The sequence below is a fragment of the Myotis nattereri genome, assembly GCF_964212035.1.
Source record: "Myotis nattereri genome assembly, chromosome: 4".
Taxonomy (NCBI): Eukaryota; Metazoa; Chordata; class Mammalia; order Chiroptera; family Vespertilionidae; genus Myotis; species Myotis nattereri.
Window position 1 is genome coordinate 66,492,177 of NC_138079.1, and position 22,461 is coordinate 66,514,637.

The 22,461-nt window shown below is 44.7% G+C and overlaps 1 protein-coding gene across 2 annotated transcripts in view; it reads right to left on the bottom strand.

Moving 5' to 3' along the window:
• Window positions 1–22,461, bottom strand: part of MCC (MCC regulator of WNT signaling pathway) — a gene marked incomplete at both ends in the record, with an annotated part of 360,779 nt that overhangs the window by 69,985 nt on the left and 268,333 nt on the right. For both annotated transcript variants that reach the window (XM_081088810.1, XM_081088811.1), the window contains 2 exons: window positions 316–458; window positions 12,752–12,894. In XM_081088810.1, coding sequence (XP_080944936.1) covers window positions 316–458; window positions 12,752–12,894 — 286 coding nt within the window. The remainder of the gene's footprint in view (window positions 1–315; window positions 459–12,751; window positions 12,895–22,461) is intronic.

Consider the following 22,461-nt stretch of genomic DNA (forward strand, 5'->3'; position numbering starts at 1 on the left):
ACCACCCATTCTTGCCTTTCTATTCCTTCCATCCTAATTGTTATTGCAACTTGGAGAACTCTGGTTTTCTCCTGCCAGAATTTTCAAATAGAGGTGACGTATGTTTGAATCACAAACATCAGGACAGAAAGTGATTCAACTCTTCAGTTCCATTTTGACCAACAAAGTAGTATGTAAGGGACTGAAATGGATATGCCTTTATCTACTCACCAAACTCCTTAATTAACTTAATTAAATTTTAAGCCAGGCTGCCTCACGTTTCTATAAATCCCTATTACAGAAACCAGGCTCTGGCTTTGTAGCAGGCAGACTCACCCATGTCGGCAGTGACCATGGTGGACTGGTTTTCGGGGATGGAGACAGAGGTCTGGTCTTGGTCCATGCTTCGAGAGTCCTCGTTGACCTCTTGTTGACTCTGGCTGAGTTCTGATCGAAGTTCTGAGTACTCATCTTCCTCCCTGAGAAAAAAAGGAGAGTTGGCCACCACTTACAGAGATATGAGACAAATCCCTAGAGAATATGCCATTTAAGGACAAGAAAAAAGACATTCAGAGAGAAGAGAGATAGATAACCTCCCCCATAACCCCCTCACCCCCCGGGCCACTTGGAACACGGTTTCTTCAGGCCAAATAGGTGGTCCCATCTGTGGTCAGTATATGAAACCGAAAGGTTGCTGTGTCCACATACACACCCATGTAGCTAGGAGATTAATCTATCAGCCTACTAGAAACTTTTCCCCTTCAAAGATTTCCTGAAGAAATTAGATTTCTTCATCCCCTCAAATTCCAAGGTGAAAAAGGACTGGCGCTGATGCCACAGTGAACAAAACAATGAAGACTCTGGTGGACAGAAGCAGTGTTCCGTTGCCTGGAGGGTCCCAATGGCACGCCTCCCTCTTGGAAGAGGACATGAGGAGGTACTGGGGCCAGAGCTACCGGAAAGCCAGCACCTCATCCATGCAGAACAAAATGAATGCTTTGAGAGGCATACGGATCAGCATGTCTAAAAAATACCACACTTAATTTCCCCAAAGAAAGTAGGTAGAGTTAGAGCATTGGAAAAGAGGATGGACTGGGGAGAACAGTGGAAACAATGAGTGAGAGAATTCCAGTCAATGGTCTATTTCCTTCCATTTGCTAACAGGAAGACAATATTTAAATGCAGCTATGTTTCATTAGCACAAGAACATCCACCCCTTCTCAGCCCTTCATGGATCCCTCAAACTTTGGTTTCTGAATTAATTATGAGCAAGCTAAGAAAACTCAAAATTGTAGTATGTATTTCAAGGCACACCCATATTTCCTCTCCACACCACCCTCATCACTGTATACACACTGGACACAGACATGGAGAGAGCAAAGTTAACCCTCTTTGAAGCATTTATTTTGCAAGTGAGCTAGAAGAGAAAATTGTCAGTGGATTTAATTATGAGGTTGGAAAGCCCATGGGTGTCTCAGGCTGACATTCATTTTAAGTTTGTGATGTGTGTGATGTGTGTGATGTGTGTGATGTGTGTGTGTGTGTGTGTGGGGGGGGGGGGGGTGTATGTGCACATGCAGAAAGTCTACAGTCTTGAGTTTGGGGCAGATCCAGATGGTCAGTGGTAATCATTTCTGGAACTTGGAGAAGAGGCAACTGCCATTTTAAGCTGGGAGACAAATCTATAAATTAGAGAAATGTGAAGATCTCTTCAGACTTCTTGGTTCTTTCAACAAATCACATCCTCCCAGGGAAGAGATTCAGCTGAGCCCCTACTTTATAAGGTATTCTTAATAAAAGTCACCCAAATCTAGATTAATGTTAAACAGATGTAAGCCTCCCAAATGTGCAAAATATGAAATAGAATGGGAGTGGTGAAGGCAAAAAGAAATAGGTTAATATTCTATGACTAAGTTAATTATTAGACACCTGCAAAACTAACAATAATTAGGAAATACAACATTAAAAAGTACTCTTAAGTTTGGTGTGGTTGATAATTGTGTCCTGATATATCAACTTTCTTTTCTTTTTTTATTTTATTTGATTTATTTTTTATTGCTTAAAGTATTACAAAGGGTATTACATATGTCTCCTCTTTTCCCCCGCCCTTGACAATCCCCTGGCCTCCCCTACCCCCCAGTGTTTTGTGTCCATTGGCTATGCTTATATGCATGCATATAAGTCCTTTGGTTGATCTCTTACCCCCCCCCCCCTATTTTGGCCCCCCTCCCCTCCCCGGACTTCCCGCTGCAGTTTGACAGTCTGAGGCAGCTCTGCCTCTGTATCTATTTTTGTTCATAACTTTATAATAGTCTTTATTATCCATGAATGAGTGAGATCATGTGGTATTTTTCCTTCATTGACTGGCTTATTTCACTTAACATAATGCTCTCCAGTTCCATCCATGCTGTTGCAAATGGTAAGAGTTCCTTCTTTTTTACAGCAGCATAGTATTCCATCGTGTAGATGTACCACAGTTTTCTAATCCATTCATCTGCTGATGGGCACTTAGGCTGTTTCCAGATCTTAGCTATGGTGAATTGTGCTGCTATGAACATATGGGTGCATATATCCTTTCTGATTGGTGTTTCTGGTTTCTTGGGATATATTCCTAGAAGTGGGATCACAGGGTCAAATGGGAGTTCCATTTTTAGTTTTTTGAGGAAATTCCATACTGTCTTCCATAGTGGCTGCACCAGTCTGCATTTCCACCAGCAGTGCACGAGTTTCTTTTTTTAAACTGTTTTTGTTTGTTTTGTTTTAGAGAGATAGAAAGAGGAAGAGAGAGGGAGGTGGAGGGAGGTGGGGGGGGAGGGAGGGAGGGAGGGAGAGAGAGAGAGAGAGAGAGAGAGAGAGAGAGGGAAAGAGAGAGAGAGAGAGAAACCTCAATGTGAGAATGGAACATTTATCAGCTGCCTCCTGTATATCCCCGCCCTCCTTGCCCCCACCCCCCAACCTGGGCATGTGCCCTGACTGGGAATCAAACCAGTCCTTTGGTGCATAGGACGACGTCCACCCAATTGTACCACACTGGCCAGGGCTTAGCTCTCCTTTCAATCAGCACTTAAAATTCTGATTTCCATTAACAGGAAATTTTGTGTATGATGAATAAATTACCTTTGTTGCATGTCCAATGTAATCAGCATGGCTGAGATTGTTTTACAGCTAAGAGAGCCAGGTAAATGCTACTGCTGTATCTGTGGTATAAATGGCATATGTAAAGTCTTTAAAAGCCACCTTAAACCATCCTGGCTTGGCAGGTTCCAAAACATGTAGTGCCTGCCAAATCTCCTTTGTAAGGAATTACTTCTAGAGATTATTAGGATGAACTTTATAAAGGAGTGCACAGGGCAGGGGTGTGAAGGTGAATATGTGGAGGCTTGGAGAAGAATAAGTGGTTTGGTGTAGCTGAAACCGAAATGGGGTGCAGGATGGAAACATGAGGCTGGGGAGGGGGGTTCACTCAGGCCACTTGTTGATCAAAAAAAGAATTATTGTAGTGAAGATGTCAAATAATCAGGGCTAGATGGTAGAGATAAAGATAAAATGTGCGAGGCCTAGGGATTCAGGTTCCCAGTAAACATTGCCGAGATCTTGCGTGGAAACATAAAATAAACAGCAGGGAAGCACCGAACGTCTGTATTCTTGACCACACAGGGAGGGGCTGAGCACGTAAGGTTCTTCCTTATCCTATCTAATAAAAGAGAAACATGGTAATTGGCGTACGACCGCTACCCTTCCCACTGGCTAATCAGCAAGATATGCAAATTAACTGCCAGCCAAGATGGCGGCCGGCAGCCAGGCAGCTTGAAACTAACATGAGGCTTGCTTGCTTCAGTGACGGAGGAAACCAACGTTCCCCGCCTGCCACTGCAGGCCTCTGAGCCTGCAGTTTAAGAAACATTGTAACAGCCGAAACCGGTTTGGCTCAGTGGATAGAGCGTCAGCCTGCGGACTGAAGGGTCCCGGGTTCGATTCCAGTCAGGGGCATGTGCCTGGGTTGCGGGCACATCCCCAGTGGGGGATGTGCAGGAGGCAGCTGATCGATGTTTCTCTCTCATCGATGTTTCTAACTTTCTATCTCTCTCCCTTCCTCTCTGTGAAAAATCAATAAAAAATATATTAAAAAAAAGAAAGAAAGAAACATTGTAACAAATATAGAAGCTAAACAAAACCCCAGAAGCCTGCTTTCAGCGAGGCCAGGATTTCAGAGCTGGAGTTATACAGGGTTTCAATTATAGAACCGAAACAAACCAGATACCTTCTTGCAGCAGCACAAGCCTCAGAGCTGGAGCCAGAGCTAAAGCTGGCCCAGAATAAAAAAAAAAAAGAAAAAAAGGAGCAGTTGGGAGCTTCAGTCCCAGCCTGCAAACAGCCCTCAGCCCCTTACCCAGACTGGCCAGGCACCCCAGTGGGGACCCCCACCCTGAAGGGTGTGTGACCAGGTGCAAACAGCCATCATTCCCTAATCCAGGCTGGCCAGGCACCCCAGTGGGGACCCCCACCTTGATCCAGGACACCCTTCAGGGCAAACCAGCCAGCCCCACCCATGCACCAGGCCTCTATCCTATATAGTAAAAGGGTAATATGCCTCCCAGCACAGGGATCAGCGGAGCTGAGAGGCCTCCCAGCACCGGGATCAGCGTGAAAAGGGGCAGCGCCCAAACCCCCTGATCGCCCTGTGGCTCTGTGTGTGACAGGGGGTGGGGCCACAACCTCCCTATCTGCCCTGCTCTGTTCGTGACAGGGGAAGGTGCCCCAACCCCCTGATCAGCCCTGATCTGTGCCTGATAGTGGGGAGCTCCCCAACCCCCTGATCGCCCTGCGGCTCTGTGTATGACAGGGTGCGGCACCTCAAACCCCTGATCAGCCCTGCTCTGTGACAGGGTGCGGCACCCCAACCGCCCCCCCCCGCCCCCCCATGGACCCTGCTCTGTGTGTGATGGGGTAGAGCCATAACCTCCCCATTGGCCCTGCCCTGAGTGTGAGAGTGGCGGTGCCCCAACCACCTGATCGGCCCTGCTCTGTGTGTGACAGGGGGTGGTGCCGCAACCTCCCCATCGACCCTGCCTTCAGTGTGACAGGGGGCGGTGCCCCAACCCCCCAATCGGCCCTACCCTGAGCGTGACTGAGGGTGGCATCGCAACCTCCCAATCTGCCCTGCTCTGTGCATGACAGGGGAAGGCGCCCCAACTCCCCAGTCGGCCCTGCTCTGAGCCCGACCATGGGCTGCACCTAGGGATTGGGCCTGCCCTCTGCCACCCGGGAGCAGGCCTAAGCCAGCAGGTCGTTATCTCCCGAGGGGTCCCAGACTGCGAGAGGGCACAGGCCGGGCTGAGGGCTGCCCCCGAGTGCACAAATTTTTGTGCACCAGGCCTCTAGTCTATATATATAAAAGGCTAATATGCAAAGTATCTCCTAGGGAGTTTGACTGGGAGTTCAATCGCTTGCTATGATGTGCGCTGACCACCAGGGGGCGGCGCGGAATGAAAGAAGGCCCCAGCCAGCATCCAGAAGGCCCTGATCAGCCTTGATCGCTGGCCAGGCCTAGGGACCCTGCCTGTGCATGAATTTTGTGCACTGGGCCTCTAGTAGTAATTATAATGTATCTCACAGTACAAAAAAGGTAGCCCTGTGAGAAGAGAAGGCAGTGTTCTGTGTCACAGAAAATGAGGTATAGGAAGGTTAAACCGAGCCTAAATATCAAATAATGTGCAACGCTGTTGTTTCTCCCACTGACTTTGGTAGAAGAAATCATGAGTTGCATATCCTGATCTAAACATCATCATGGGCATTGTTCCTGAAAGGAGGCTGGAATGTGGGACAGGGAAATGACAGTCAATTTGGGATTGCAGCATATGTAGGAGGCTGAGGCTAGGGGTTTTCTCTTCACTGTGTTATTGAGGAGAGTTCGTCTATCAAGAGCAAAGGAACAGGAAGTCAAATACACTCCAGCAGCCCATGGCAGTTTTACAAAGGCAACAATACGAGGTGTGTTTTCAGGGCTGTTTTGTGCAGCACTGAGTCACCAAGTTGGTAAAGACGTTTAGCTATTGACACAGCATCAGCATCTCAAAGTGACTTTATTGTTTGCTTACTTCTATTGTGGATATAGTAACTCTTGGTGAGTGATAACTTACTTCTTTGGGGGGAAAATGCCTCCCCAAAGAACACCAACTGTTAGCATGGTGATGAAAAGGAAGAAAACATGAAAAGGTCCAAGAAGTAATCATATTAACCTCAAAAGTCAGAAGCTTGATGAACGGATACATGTTGATAATTATACACTATTGTGGTAGTTTCATAATTATGGAATTGCAAGGTTCTCAGGAACATAAAGGATCATCTCACAGGATTCTAAACGTACATTATTTCGTTCACTGTTTACAAGCATATGTGAAGTGCTTCCCAGCTTTTCTATTTAGAGTCGCCATAATTAGTGCTTGCTGCTGGCTTAAACAACGAAAGAAAAAACGCTTCTAAGGAGGCAGGCATTAGATTGTACACACACCTGGGTAGCTTGCCGTGGCAGAAATGTCACAGGCTGGCCAACTGGAAGGGATCTTACAGACCATCTAAGCCAGGACCAACACCTTTGTTTAACAAGACAACCGAGGCTTCAAAAGGCTAAGCAACGTACCCAAGATGATGCAACTAGTTAGTACCACAGCCCAACTCCTAAATTTAGTGCCAACAAAACACAACTCGAATATAGGAGCCTAAGGAAAACATTTTTTGTTGCAATTATTTAAAAAAATAATTTAAAAAATTGGAGAGAAAGAGAAGAGAGAGAGACAGAGAAACACTGACTTGTTGCTCCACTCACCCTACACTCATTAGAAGACTCCTGTATATGCTCTGACCGGGATCGCCCCTGCAACCTTGACATAAGAGGACAATGCTCTAACCAACTAAGCTATTTGGCCAAAGCTTGTTGCAGTTATTTTTAAAGATTCCTTCTCTTTAATGGCCAGGGGTAAGATGATCTAATCAGAAAAGGGAAAAAAAGTCAATGAAAGTATAATTCTTATCATGGTTTCCAGACCTCAAGCTGAAGTACTGTGGACTCAGCAGCATTTGATAAAAATATTACTTCATTAGCAAAGTCCATATCTATTTAATGTGGGGGTGTGCATTCATGCCTTGTTGCTTGATTGGAGTGATTTGTGAACAAGACTCAGATGGACATCTGCCTATCTTGGCAACTGTCAGTCACCTATGTCCTTCTGAACCACATTCTGTTTTTTGTGTTTATTTTTGTTGTTGTTTTTTTACAATTAAAAGTGTACTGCCCTGAAGTGACCATCATTCTTTTAAAGAGCAAAGATTTTTAAATATAAGGAGGAAATGTAATCCTTTCTGTTCTCTTACAGGATCTATAGCAGGAAATAAGTGAAGTCCTGATTCTTTCTACCTCTTCTAATTATTTAATACAGCACAGAGAAGGCTCAGACCCATCTTTGGATCCTTTGGTGAATAACTGAACAAATGAGATTTTGAAAGGCTAGCCATCAACAAATACCAGCTTTAACAAGATGTGATATAGGATCGATATTCAAGAACTTCTTTTTTTTTTCATTTTTTAAAATATATTTCATTGATTTTTTACAGAGAGGAAGGGAGAGAGATAGAGAGTTAGAAACATCGATGAGAGAGAAACATCGATCAGCTGCCTCCTGCACATCCCCCACTGGGGAAGTGCCCGCAACCCAGGTACATGCCCTTGACCGGAATCGAACCTGGGACCTTTCAGTCCGCAGGCCGACGCTCTATCCACTGAGCCAAACCGGTTTCGGCAGGAACTTCTAAATATGGACGTCAAACACACAGGAAGACAGGGAGAGAGAAATCTATCTTATTTTTCTGGATTTTTATTTCACTATATTTTACTTGTTAGGCCAGAAATTAATCAAAACAATATGTTTTGCTGGGAGATAAAGAGGCTTTGTTTGCACTGTTGGAGACGCAGCAATGTGAAGCTAGACATATAGACACAGTGCACAGGTCAGTGTGTGGGTTGAAAGATCAGAAGGAAGGCCAGGTTCATGGTACGGGCCTGAGATCTCAGAGATCGAATTATGTTAGAGATGGAGACTTTGGATAGTATCTCATTCCCCAAATGAGGAAAATTTTGCAGATGAGGAAGTGGAATGGTTAAGTGCCAATGCGAGGTGATACAGATAGGATGGGTCAATGCTCTCTGGCCTGCGGTCATTCAGGGTGAAAGGTGTGAGGGACAGAGCCCAGGGTAAGAGCCAAGGTTGAGGATGGATCTCAGGGACAGAAGAGAAGATCTAGGACCTACAGGGTGCTAGAGCTTCCAGAAAGAACACACCAGAAGGAAGAAGGATTTAAGGTCAAATGCTGCAGAAAAGGACCAGTAACAAGCAAAAGCCATGGGATTTTTCAGTTAAGGAATCACTGGTGATTTTTTTTTTTAAAAGTGTCTTAGCTCAGATTACTGTAACAAAATACCATAGCTGGCTAGCTTAAACAACAGGAATTTATTTTCTTAGATTTCTAGAGATTAGAAGTCCAAGTCAAAGTGCTAGCATGGACAGTTTCTGGTCAGGGCTCTCTTCCTGGCTTGCAGATGGCTGTCTTCTTATTGTATCCACACACTGGCAGGGAGGGGTGGGGTTGAGGACAGGGAGGGACGAAGTGAGGGTGAGATTGTGTTCTCTAGTGTGTCTTCTTCTTATAAAGTTGCTCAATCTTATAAAGTTCCCATCAAATAGGCCCCATCCTCATGACCTCATCTAAACTGAATTATATCCCGAAGGTCCCATCTCTAAATACCACCACATGAAGGGTTAGGACTGTAATATATGAATTTTGGCGGGAACACAATTCAGTCCATAGCTAAAGGAGTTTTGGCAAACCATTTGGATCAGAAGCCAGACAGCAAAGGGCTGGTGAGCATTTGGGAAATGCAGCAGAAACATGGCTGCTCATGAGAGTTGGTAGTGAAAGGTTGATGTTTTATGAGAGTAGCTTTTGGAAAAAGAAAATAATCTTGGGAAACAAAATATCTCATGTTTAATTTGCTAAGACACCCCCTTCCCCAGATCCAAAGTGAGCTACTGATGTATTTGTCCATTTCCCTCATCTCATTATATAATCTCCCCAAGTCAGATGAGCATTTATAAAAGCTACTCATGAGATACAGTTAAGTGAAACAGCACATATTATAAAACAGTGTGTGCTACACGACCCAATTTGTTTAAAACATTCACAAATAAAAAATTTTTAGAAGGCCATATATACAAAATGTCATTGTTTATTCCTGGAGATGGGATGTAAGAAGCATTAGGCAAGGTTCAGCTAGGAACACAAACAACATTGGATGTTTCAAGTAGAAAGGATTTAATTTAGGCAGCTTTGTGCTAGCAAAACCATTGGAAGGGTTGGGGAAAAGAAGGATGGATGGAGGCCACCAGGAGTTGTCAGGTTTGCCATCATAGCTGTGGTCCTCTCCAGGGTCAGGAAACTGCTGCTGCCTTCATACCTGCCCAGAGCTCCAGGGACTGACCAGTCAATGCAGGACCTCATGTCACCAAAGCCTGTATATCAGCTGCTACCATCATGGCCTGAGGGATAATGGCTTCCACCTCCCTTTTTGTCTTCCAAACCCATGCAAGTGCACCTCTGTTGGCAGAGCTGAAACTGTATTCAGAACCCAGTAGTCTGGGAAGTAGTCCCCAAGGTCCAATCTCTTTGATTCTAGGGAGTGTAGAGAAAGGAGGTGGGAATTGTACCAGGTGCCAGACAATATTCATGATAGTCAACTTTCTTTGGTTACAAGACAACCATACACATTTCCTTACACTTAAATTTTCAAATTGCAATATCAATGGACACCAGCTTCTGTAACCATCCCTCATTCAAAATGGGAGACCCCAAGTCCCATCAGGTATTGCATCTGTTGTTAAGTGATCACTCCTCTTCCAGTTCAATGTCAAATCCACCTAGATATCATGTAACCTAACTATTAAACTGTAAGTTTCACCAACTTATTTGTAACTGGTCATGAGGCTAAGTTGGTGTTTATAACTTCCTTCTTCCAGGCTGTTCTACTATATATACTAGCTTTTACCGCTGGGCAATTTCTAGGAGGTAACCTAGAGAATCCCTTGGGTTCCAAACATAGGCCTCCCTGCCCCGTGATACAGCAACAATCCAATTTCCTTTTGATAGTTAGGATCAATCACCCCATCCAGTACAGTAATTCTCTTCATTGCCAAGGGCCTGGTGGCAGTCAATGGAATCATTGTGATAGTCTTTGATGGAGGCATAGTTTCCCTGGGAACTAAGACTTCTAAACTAGCCAAGCTCTAAGTTGCAAAGATGAGAAGTAACATCTTTTAAAAGTGGGTTTCTGAGTATATAAATGAGAGTAGCCATTCCATCTTTTGCAGTCCATGCCCCCTTCACCCCCATCTTCACCAAAAAAAAAAAAAGGCAGCACCATATACTGTTGCTCACTGGGAACATTTACTATATCTCTAGGACATTGAAAAATGTTTAACTCCCAAATGGTGCAGTATGGTAGACTAGGTCTATTATGGTAGGAATTCAGGTCATAATGTACTCATCACCTGACTTTCTGCTATGGACTGAACTGTGCCCTCCCCCACCCCTTGCCATTCATATGTTGCAGCCTAACCTTCAATGTACTGGTATTTGGAGATGGGATTTTTGGAATATAATTCGGTTTGATGAGGTCCTGAGGGTGGAGGCCTCAGAATGGGGTTAGTGACCTTATAGAAGAGACACCAGAGAGCTTGCTTCAGCTCTCTCCCTGCCAGGTGAGGACAGTGAGAAGGCCACCTTTCCCAAATGAGGAAGAGAGCCCTCACTGGGAACTGAACTGGCTGGCGCCTTAATCTTGTCCTTCCCAAGCTCCAGAACTGTGAGAAATAAATTCCACAGTTGGTTAGGCCATCAAATCTGTGGTATTTTGTTACAGTAGCCTGAGCTGACTAATAATATACCTTTGTAAATCCCCACTCTGACTGCTTTAGTGTGGATATATCATATTTTACATAAACTATTCCCCTATTAATAATTTTCAGCTTTTCCAATAAATCCTAAGTCAGACCCAGATTGAAGTGAAGGCAAGTCTGTAAGGTACCAGCATTGTACGTGACTATAATGATAATCAAATCTCTAGACCCTGGATATGCTAGGGAACTCAGAGTTTGTCCAAGTGTCTGTCTGCTACTGTACTGAACCTATCATAGAATCTCAGGACCTGAGGGCAAATGAATTTCCTGGTGTGCTGGGGGCTGGGGCGATGCCTTAGCCACTGGAGTTCAGAGGACAAGAAGAGCCTTGTCTTACTGGCCCACATGTCCGAATGTCTTCCAGCCCTTCAGGGAGGCCCCGCAAGGAGGGGTCAGCTCATTTACATAATGAAAACTGGCAGAATTTAATGCGACATCTGCACAGATGCAATTTCCCTTTAAATAAGAGGCACTAATAAATGTTTATGGTCTAGAAGCTCACTGCATTTTTACATGGAACACTTTGGCCACTATGTTCAATTTAAACGTCTGAAATTGCGTTTTCCAGGTGATGTGTGATGCATTTTTTTCACAACTCACTGAGCCCATTTGCCTTCATCTTCAAGTGTTGAAAGTGCAACATGTTTTAATGAGAATTACACATCTGCCAATTTACTCTGTCAGCCTCCTTTAAATCTGCTATAATCGTTTCTCTGGGCTGAAAATTCCTCTCTGCTCAGGCATTGCTAACCTGCAATCACTCCGAAGGCCAGGATTCAATTTAAAAGTCTGGAGTTCTAAATTAGAATATGAAATTTATTATGTGGCTCCAGTTCAGTGTCAAGTTTTCCACGATTTTGCCCAGGAAACACAGGCCCATCAGTGCCCTCATCAAGTAGCCCTGTCATTACTCCGACTCCCAGAGTTGGAACAAAATGCATCCCAAGTTTCTTCTAACGCAGGACTTTGAGAGGGAGAGTTTAAAGTAGCTGCCTCTAAAACTCTTATAAATGTGGCTTGTGCAAACATTCAGCAAACAAAGCTCTCTTTCTGCATAAAGACACGGGCCAACCATTTGCTTTCTTCAGGGCTGTTTCCTGCGCACAGGCAGGAAGATAACAGTTCTCATCCTTGGCTCAGTACATCACCTAAAGCGAACCTCTCCCCTTGAACAGCAGGGCAGACACCATGGGCTGTGTGTAGGAGACTCGGGGGCCAACTGATTGCCAAGCAAGGAAGACACAGTCCCTTCATATTAAGCCCTCACTTTTTCACTAGTAAAGGATCAAATCTTGTCCCCACCTTAGGAGTCTCTAAGAGGCTAAGCCAATGTTGGTAAATCAACTGGAGGTAAGCTCAAAATATTAGGTTATCTAGACGCCTATGTTGTAAGCCTCACTCTGAAATCTCTCAAAATCCCCATGGAAGTCCACAGTTTACAGATGGGGAGCAGACTTGGTGTGCTAGGGATACTGGTCTCTCAGGAAGAGGGGCTCCATTTAGAACTTGTTATAAGCATCTCATTCAACTTTTGATTCCACACCCTTATCAAGAAACGGAGGATTCCAACTGCCACCCTTAAGCAGAACAGAATAATAAGGGGGAAGTGCGTGGCTAACAAAGCAAAGAGAAACTACTTTATCAACTGTCTGTAAAAGTCTTAATTACAAATAAGACATCGTTGTAATTCACAGGGATGACTTCAACTCCAAGGCCCAGGCTACAGCCCAGAGGGGCAGAGAGAAATCATGACCAGAGGCTGCTACCTGATGGTGGTGCCCTGCAAACGGTCTATCTTCTTGTTGAGCTCCGCAATGATGCTGTGGAGCTCCGTGATGCGCTCCTCGTATCGAAGCGTCGTCCGCTCCTGGACATCCTCATGCTCTCTCATGAGGTGGGACTGCTCACACTGGAATCAAGAGAACAAGAAAGAAATGGCAATGAATTGACATATCTATAGGCTAGTGATTCGAAGTTTTAGTCTCAATTCATCACAACTTCAACAAAGAGCATGCCCAAGATAAAACATATGACTGCTCACTGACCAGCAATCCCGAGAGACACATCAAAGTGCAATTTTACAACCAAAGAATCCTGCGTGGTATGACACCATTTCTTATTTGGCTGGTTCTCTGCAGGCCAGACTGGAAACTCCTGGAAGGCAGGGACTAGATGTTTCTGTGAAACAGCCGTGGCACCTGGCATAGGGCCTGGGTCACCGTGGAGATCAGGAAGTGTCATGGAATGAATAAACCACCATGTGTCACACTATCATGAAGGATGCTTTGCAGAAACAATGACAAAAGAGGCTGAGGAGCTTCCCTTGCTCACCATTTTTGGACTAAGAGGCAGCAGATGCTATAAAAAACATTTTTGTTGCCAGAGTTTAAATCCTAAGGAATCTATTCACCTCTTTCATTTCTCTCCCCATTCAGAACCCCCCACCAGTCACTGTGCATTTAATCTCATTTACATAATAATAAAACACTCATCAGTGATGGAACAAGGAGTCTAGCTTATGTTCCTATCTACTATGTTCAGCCCTGATTAATTTCCTGTCCAGTAGAGGAATTTTTATTTCATTTTCAGCAAGGTTTTCCTAAAGCCAAGAGCCATGTGTACTTGTCCACTTTGCACTTGCGGGGCTGGTGCAGGCAGGCAAGGGCAAGACTTCTCATCCACTACCTCCAATGTCCTCTCTCTTCCCTAAATCTGCTGAGCTCCCCATGGTGTGACGCAGAAGCTACTGGGCAGGGGTAAAAAGCTTTCAAAGACAAGTAGGACACTGCACTAAGTCCATCCCAATACTGAAACACAAGTGCTCAGCACAGGAGTCCGAGGTATACATTGGTATAAATTGTGGCAAGGACCACACTTCTGAAGAGGACCCTGAACAATGTCTTGGTCAGTACTAATGTGGAAACATCATGAGGGCTGCTCAGAGCTCCAGAAACAAGATCAGATGCAACAAGGTTGATGAACGCTCTATCACAGGTTTTTGTGAGAGTTACTCTCCGAGAAATTGTGATATGACTTTTGTTCTTAGAGACAACCTGAAACATCCAGTACTCTCCACTCAAAGTCAAACACACGGGAACTATGTGGAAGCACCGAGTGAAGCCATATCAACCTGGAAGCTTTCCTAAGCAAGATGAATCTGCACCGGCCACACATACTCTTTCTACAAAGTTATGCCTTTTTCATCCACGACCCACCACACTTTAAAAGAAACAAGAAAAGTGCACAAAATGACATGTGTCAAAGACAGTATCTGTCAATACCTGAAAGAGCATATTTCTCTGGAATATACAAACAGCAGAATACTGTTCCTCTCCATCCAAGCAGAATATCTATGGGCTTTTGCTATTGGTCTTCACTCCTATCTTTAAAGTGTGTGTGTGTGTGTGTGTGTGTGTGTGTGTGTGTATCCATGTGTGTATAGTATGTACATGTGCATATGCAGCTCACCCTTATATGAAGGTCACTGCTTCTAGATCCTAAAATAATTACAGGATAAGCCTAGTCTAGCCTGAATCTTGTCTATACCATGGCTGCCCCCCCGCGCCCCCCCGCCAGTGCCACCTCACTGGTTCTTCCTCTTTGGTTTCTATATTCATTTCTCAAGGGCTACAAACTACTGTGATCTGCTTCCTCTTACAAACTCAGCGAGCTCCCACTCCCCCTTACTCTTCCTTCTTTACAGTCTTTATAGGGCAACAGGCCATTAAGGCAGACAAAAAACTACAAAACCCACTTAAAAATGAAGAGGTGTAAGTGTTTATATAAGAAAAGAGCATATGACCAATTGGTAACCACCAAGACAACTCTGAGCATCCCTGTTGACTGTTAGGGTCTACCCAAAAGGTAAGATCCCATGGGGCTGCCCAGGTTGCAGAGAGATCAGATGGGTGATGACCAGGCAACAAGAGCATATAGCTGGTATTGTGCCATCATCACCCCTGGCTCTAACTGCGAAGACGGCCAGGAGGGTGCGATTATGAACAAGAGACAACAGGAAGCCTGATGATTCAGTCAGATGGAGAAGTGCCCATAGCTAAAAGGATAAAAAAGACAATGTATATTTGGAACTAAGGGGTTCATTTGGGAGTAACAACAAGACTATATTGGGGGAAATTTCTTAGATGATGGCAAATATATCTCCTTTACATTTCTATATTTTACCAAAATTATGCGTGTAAAGTGGTAGAAAGCCTCTGTAATTTTATGCTTCCTCTAAAACTAATAGGTATGTTTTGATTTCCCATGATATCTAAGATACTGTGCTAGGTGCCCTGGTTGCAGGGGTGGATGTGGAGGGGGGAGGGAGTCACTATGATACCTACTTTGAAGGGAACTGTGGTCACAGCTTTCAGGTGGTCACACCTTCTCTACTGGACAATAAAACTATGGACAGAGTGAGGGTGGGAGTAGAAGAGATGGTGGAATGGTACCTGAGGATTCCTTTCCCCAGAAAAGAGAATACTGGGAAATCATCAAAACTCCTAGCCTCTATGTAGATGAATGATTGAGAAGACTTTATTTAAGGTCTCACCTGTATAAATCAATATCCCCGAGAGGTACCCCATTAAAAACCTCCCCATTCTGTGCACACTCACTGTACGCAGCCAAAGGTACTTGAAATGCTGATCTCAACTTTAGTGAGAATCCCCTGGGCTTTCCAAGCCGGGGAGCGGGGGAAGTAGAGCCCCTCCCACAGAGCAGCAGTGCAGGAAGAAACAAGTCATCACCCGCAGGAGCCAAAGGAACCCAACAAAACACCCTTGTCAGGCCTCCCCTTAAACTGCACAAGAGCCAACCCCAGGAATGTGGCACTTCAGTGCAGGAGAAGAAGATGAGTGGGCGGTACCTGGGACAGACAAAGCCGCTCTGTGCACGCTGGGTGCCTTCCTGCCCTGGCGACCTCCCACACGGGCAGGATGGGCCTAGTAAAGTGAGACCTGATTCTGTCATCACACTCTAGTCCTGTTACTAATCAGAGCCTCTCACCACCCTGAGTTTCCAAGACCTGTGAGAGCATTTTAACCTAGGGTTGCGGGTATTTGGTTGGACAAGGACAGAGGCTAGGTTCAAGCTTGATCCCACACCTCCACATAAGGTCACCTATGGCAGGTAACCCAGTAAAGCCTCATTCAAGAAGATAATATAATGATGACAACTATAGAGGAAAAAGGGGCATTACTTCTATGATTACCACTTAACATTTGCATGTTTTTTAAGTTGAAATTTAAGTATGTTATAGACATTTAAAAAAAATGATAAAAAGACATCCATTCCTTGCATGGAACAGAATAACAGATCTCAGTGGGGGGTGGAGGGACAGGGGGAGATTAACCAAAGAACATGTATGCATAATGCATGGACACAGACAACAGCATGGGGAAGGCCTGGGGTTGGGCGGGGCTGGGTAGAGGGGGGCAAAAAGGGAGAAAATGAGAGACATCTGTAATATTGTCAACAATAAATAAAATAAAAATTATCCACCTACACTAATAAAAGACAAAGGTGCTAACTGACTGTACCTTTGCTACACCCACCAGCCAATCAGAAGAGTATGCAAATTAACCCAACAAAGATGGCCGTTAAATTTGCATACTGCAGGCAGGGTGGGGCAGCGCCATCCACCGCCCGCCCCAACCCCGGGATTGGGCCTGCCATTTGTGCGACCCGGGGCGGCGGGGCAGGCACCGCGGGATTGGGCCTGCCATCTGCCACCCGGGGAGCGGGCTTAAGCCAGGAGGTGGTTATCTCCCGTGGGGTCCCAGACTGTGAGAGGGCACAGGTCAGGCTGAGGGACACTCCCCCACCCCCCGCACCAGTGCACAAATTCTTGTGCACCAGGCCTCTAGTTCTTTCATAATCTATTAATACAATCCTTTTTCACATGGTGTTCATTTCTATCCAGTATTTTCTTATGTGGGGTGTGGGGTGCACATTGTGTAAGTATCAGCACCCCTGTAGTAGCCAGCAGGGCCTTCACCAAGACTGGTTCACCTCCACCCATGCACATAGTCAGGTTATACTTCCCTCAAAGCTTGATATGGCCATGTGACTTGTTTTAACCAATGAGGTGTTAGTGAATATACATCATTTTTTATTCGAAGCCTTTAAGAATTAGTGTGGGATTTGCCCCATTCCCTTCCCCAGGCCATGGCTGCCTGGCAACGTTCCAGATGGTAGAGGCCCATCACCTTGGGAGGCTGGGCCAGGGCAATACAGCACAGTCTCCCTCCAGACCCAATAAGCTCCCAGCAAGAAGAAACACACCTTTAGTATTTTAAGCCACTAAAAATTTTGGGTTGTTTGTTGGTACTGCATATTCTGTAGATGCAACCAGTTTATAGATGAAAACAGACTGTCAAGTGGCCAATTTATTTATCACTAGTGGCCCAGTGCATGAATTCGTGCACACTGAAAGGAAATTAACTAGGAGAAATATTTTAATACCACTATTCACCCTTTCTCTATAATAGAAGTGTGAACCAAATTCATGTTTGACAATGACAGATGGAAACATATGTGTGTGATTGGCGCCAGCGAGAGCTTTGTATGTATTGCCCATGCACGAGTCAACTTAGCCTTTTATAGATATAGAACAAACTTGCTTAATTAGAACTGCTTTCTGATTTAGCTAAACTTTTTCCCGCCCAGTGAAGCACCCCAACTTCTCTTTCAGGTAATTGTCAGCAACACAGCAGTAAATAGCAACACGAAGCAGATTATTATTGTAGATCACGCAGGGAGAACAAAGAGTAAAATATTTAACTGCAGCAGTGTTTGACTATATTCTGTGCAGTGAGAGAACCTGAAGTTATTTTCAAGATCCACCACTTCTTACTTCTTTTCAGTTGGGTCAAGTTTCTAAACTTTCTAAACCTCCGTTTTCTGGCTAATGAAAAGAAAATAGGATTCCACGAGTCTCCTATCTACCTACTCCAGGACTGTGAGGATTAAATGAGGTGAGGCATGGGAAAACACTTTACAGACATTTGGTTACAGTGTAAAGTGTTTCCACCTGGCTAAAGTGTTCCTGGGCTGAAGAAACTGTAAGGATGCTAGTGGTCGCTAGGGAGAGGAAGCCAGTTATTGCTACATGACGTCATTACCCAGATGGAGGGAAGGACACTCAGCATATTAGTCTTTTATATATATAGACTAGAGGCCCGGTGCACAAAATTCATGCATGGGGGTGTGTCCCTCAGCCCGGCCTACCTCCTCTTCAATCTGGGACCCCTTGGGGGATGTCCAACTACCAGGATTGGGCCTAAACCAGCAGTTAGACATCCTTTTCACAATCCGGGACTGCTGGCTCCTAACCACTCACCTGCCTGCCTGATTGCCCCTAACCACCTCTGCCTGCCATCCTGATCGCCCTTTAACCACTCCCCTGCCGGCCTGATTGACGCCTAACTGCTTCCCTGATCGCTCCCAACGCCCTCCCCTGTCAGCCTGATCACCCCCAACTGCCCTCCCATGCCAGCCAGATTGCCCTCCAACTGCCCTCCCCTGCCAGCCTGATTGCCCACAACTGCTTTTCCTCTGGCAGCCTGATTGCCCACAACTGCCCTCCCCTGCTGCAACCCACCTTCTCCGCTAGGACCCGCCTCCTCCACTGGGACCCGCCTCCTCCATGCAAGGCGGTGGAGACACCAGGACCAGCCTCCTTTGCGCTGCGCAGAGCCGCAGGGCCCCTAGGCCTCACCGGGCCCTGCCTCCGCTATGCTCTTAGCTATCTTGTGGCGGCCATCTTGTGACGACATCTTGTGAGGGCATGACGCCACCTAGGCTTTTATTATATAGGATAATCCAGGTAACAAGCAGAAACCCTGTGAAAACCCCCTCTCCTTTCTGTTTATGGCATCAAGCAGTTGCAGCTTCAAGCTTTATGTAGCCACAATCTTTTCCTCCCTACTCCCTCCCAGCTCCCTAACCTGCCTCCTCTTTACAATCTGCCTGAAGATCTCAAGTGACAGCAGGGTGATCCCACCTTGTTTCCTGCTCTGAGTCACTGCAGGTGAACCTCGGGAAATAGTGGATATTATACTTACAATACTAAATGAGAGCTAGGCAACCAGCAGCTCTCTCCTCAACTCCTTGGGAGCACCCAAACAGCAAAGCAGACAGGGAGGAGGTAATAAAAACGGGAACTCCAAGTCCCTCCTGTTCCCACCAAGCCAGCTTCAGCCTCCCACCTGAGTCAATTATTCAGTGACAACTTTCCTGACAAGGAGTAATGGCGGCTTCTAGCAAATCTCACAAGGGAGGGATTATTTTCTTCTAACCATACGGAAATATCCCACACAATTTCAGCTGAACAAAGTTAAGAAATGATGTCAAATGACACACTACTGCTTTTTTTTTGTTTATTATTGGTAATGGACCCAGGGTTCTCCCTCCTCCCAGCCCATATTTCACTGTTGACTGATCCTATAGCACAGCAAAGCCAGAGAGCCCATGGCTGCCAGCGTCTTGCCTGCCACGAGTTTCTAGAGGTCAGTATCATCAGGAGTGTGGATTTCTCCTGCAACTACAGACTTTCAATTTGAAAGGCAAAGAACAAAAAGACTGAGATTGCATATGATGAAATTTTGTTTTTCCTGAATGTCACTGGGAGTCAATACATATGCCCTAAACCCTTTCTCGAGGTTTCAGCTCTCCCATCATGATGATGAAGCACATAAAAATCTATAAAAATACTGTGTTTAGCCACACAAATTGATAAAATTGCCTAAATGCAAAATGTTTCATAAAACCAAGCAACAAACAAGCAATTATACAACCACCAAGAATAAAACCCTTTAGGCTCATCACTTCTCTGGGTGCAACCAGGGAGACAGCTGTGAGTCAGCCTTAGACGGGCTGGCCTGAGAGCTGAGCCCTCCTTGGAAAAACCCTGTGCATTGTGGTGATGCCAAGGAGCTTTATGGTTTTGTTTATGTTCTTCACTGGGTTTTATCTTATTCCACAGAGGCCACAAATCTTTAATCATCACATTAGTCTCAGCTGTCAAACCTGAGAGCATTACGAGCTCGGTTCTTGAAAAATGCAATGCCATCATTACTTTGTTAGCTCCCTCCACCATGCTGTGGAGGGGTCAGTACCAGTTCCTTTTAAAATGTGCTAAGAAGGGATGCTACTTTCTCAGGGTCACATTGGATTGATCACAACGAACAGCTCACCCCCATTTTTAGTCCTTGCCCAGGTTCTCCTGAGGGAAGGTGGGAGGAACCAAGCCAACGAAACAAAGAGGCTCAGCTAAAACGCCATCAATGAGCAAAACAGCTGGAGCAGTTAACCAAGGAAGAGCATAAACAAAGAGGAGTGGAGTGGGGGGTGGGATCCTGACAAAGAGAATGCATGTAAATGTCTCATACAAAAGAAAGAAAACACTCTCTCCATTACATTTAATAGAAACAGTTTATATATTTTTCCTAACGGAATAGAAAACTCAGAAGAATTGCTTTCCAAAGACAGAGAGCTTAGAGAAAGTGTTCCTTATTACTGCTGACTAAATTCAAAGGAGCTTGTTTGAAATATCTCCTCTGCAGTAGGTAAAAAATGCAATAAGTTAAAGGAATGGTCAGTACTAAATAAATATCAAATATGCTGAAAGCACCATTGAATCAGTGCTATATACAGAATGATCTTTGCCAGTTTCCCATGAGGCTGCTCCCCATGAGACTGTTGTATGTTGGCCAAAATGCATGCACATGTCTGTGTACCTGTCTTATTTGGAAGGGTAAGGATGTTTAAACCAAATTACCCCGTGCCCCATCCCCACTCCCCTCCAGATCCCCTCTAGATGCTAAGGGTAACCTGGGCAGCTTAAGAGACAATACAGGATTAATGCAGCTATGCGTTCCCATGAAACCCAGATTCAAGTCCTGACTCCTGGTACTTTCTGGATACATAATCTTGGGCAAGATATTAAAATTCCCTAAACCTCAATTTCCTCATTTGCAAAATGGGAATGTTTAATAGTATCCATGCCAGAGGTCATTATGAGATCTCAGATAAGACATGTGGAATGTCTGGCATAAATAGAGATAACGAAATGTTATAATTGTCACTATTGATACAAGCTAATATGATGTGATGAATCAAATCCCCCAGAAAGCTGTGATGAATAGACTCTAAGATGCTCCTATGAGTCTGTGTCTCCTTGTATTCAACCTTTGGGTGATACCCTCTCATTGAATCTGGGCAGGACCTGTGACTTGCTAACTAATAAAATGTTCAAAGGTGATGGGATGTCACTTCAATAATTACAATACATTATATAAGACTCTGTCTTGTGAGCAGACTTATTCTAGAATATTTCTCTGCATTGCTGCCTTTGAGGAAGCAAGCAACCACAAATCACACAATCACAAAGAAACAAATTCTGCCAATGAAATGAATGAGCTTAGAGGCAGATTCCTCCCCAGTCGACCCTCCAGATGAGCATTCAGCTCTGCCCAACACCTTGAGTGAAACTTGCAGAGGACCCAGCAAAGCCATGCCTGGGCTCCCAAAGCATAGAAACTGTGAGATAATGAATGTGTGTTGTTTTAGATCAGTAAGTGACAATTTATTACACAGCAGTGGAAAACTGATACAGAAGTGTTTTGTCTTCCTCATCATACTGGTTCTGGGCTCCTTTCCTCAGCTCTCTTCCTGCTTCATCACTACTCTCAAAACGCTACAGACTGCTTGATCCCATGACCATGGATAATAAACTTCTCTCCTTCAGCCAGTTCCAGTGTCACCATTAATAATTACTCAACAGATGCTGAAGCTCGTTTTGATTATTTCAAAAGAACACACCCAAGATTTAAATTTAACATTTTCGGTTTAATCGTAGCTCTGTAATATTTAGAGAGCTGGTAAAACTTACTAAAGCCTCAGAGCATAAATTCACATATGAACCTGTACTTCCAAAATCTGGTAAAGCCTCATTCTAACATAAATCACTTAGCAAGGCACATAGCACAGAAAGCATGGCACAGTCATTTCGTTGTTCTTATTTTTTCTTGCACAAATCTCACCTTTATAAAAGGTATGAGACTGGCAAGTTTGGCATTTTTTTTTTTTTTTTGCATGCTCTCTTTCCTGGGCCCTAGTATCTGAACTGGGAACACATCTCCAAGTGAAAGGAACAGACAGTAATTTTTAAGTATATTTAGGGTAAGAATGCAAACGAGCGAAAGTTAATGGTGGCACTATGATGTGACTATTGCCATTAGGAGTAAAACCAACCATTAAAAACTATTCCATGAGAACGTCTTGATCATAGGTGAGTGAGAAGGGAGATGAATCAGTCCTTGACACAGCCCAGGAAAAGCTGTCCATGGCCTTTTTACCATCCTCTACACAGCTGCCCTGTCTTTTTAGGCTTCTAGTTTCAGAAATACCTTCCTGGTCACCTTTTAAAATCCAAGATGGTGGTACATGACAGTTTCCAATTAAAAGCATTCAT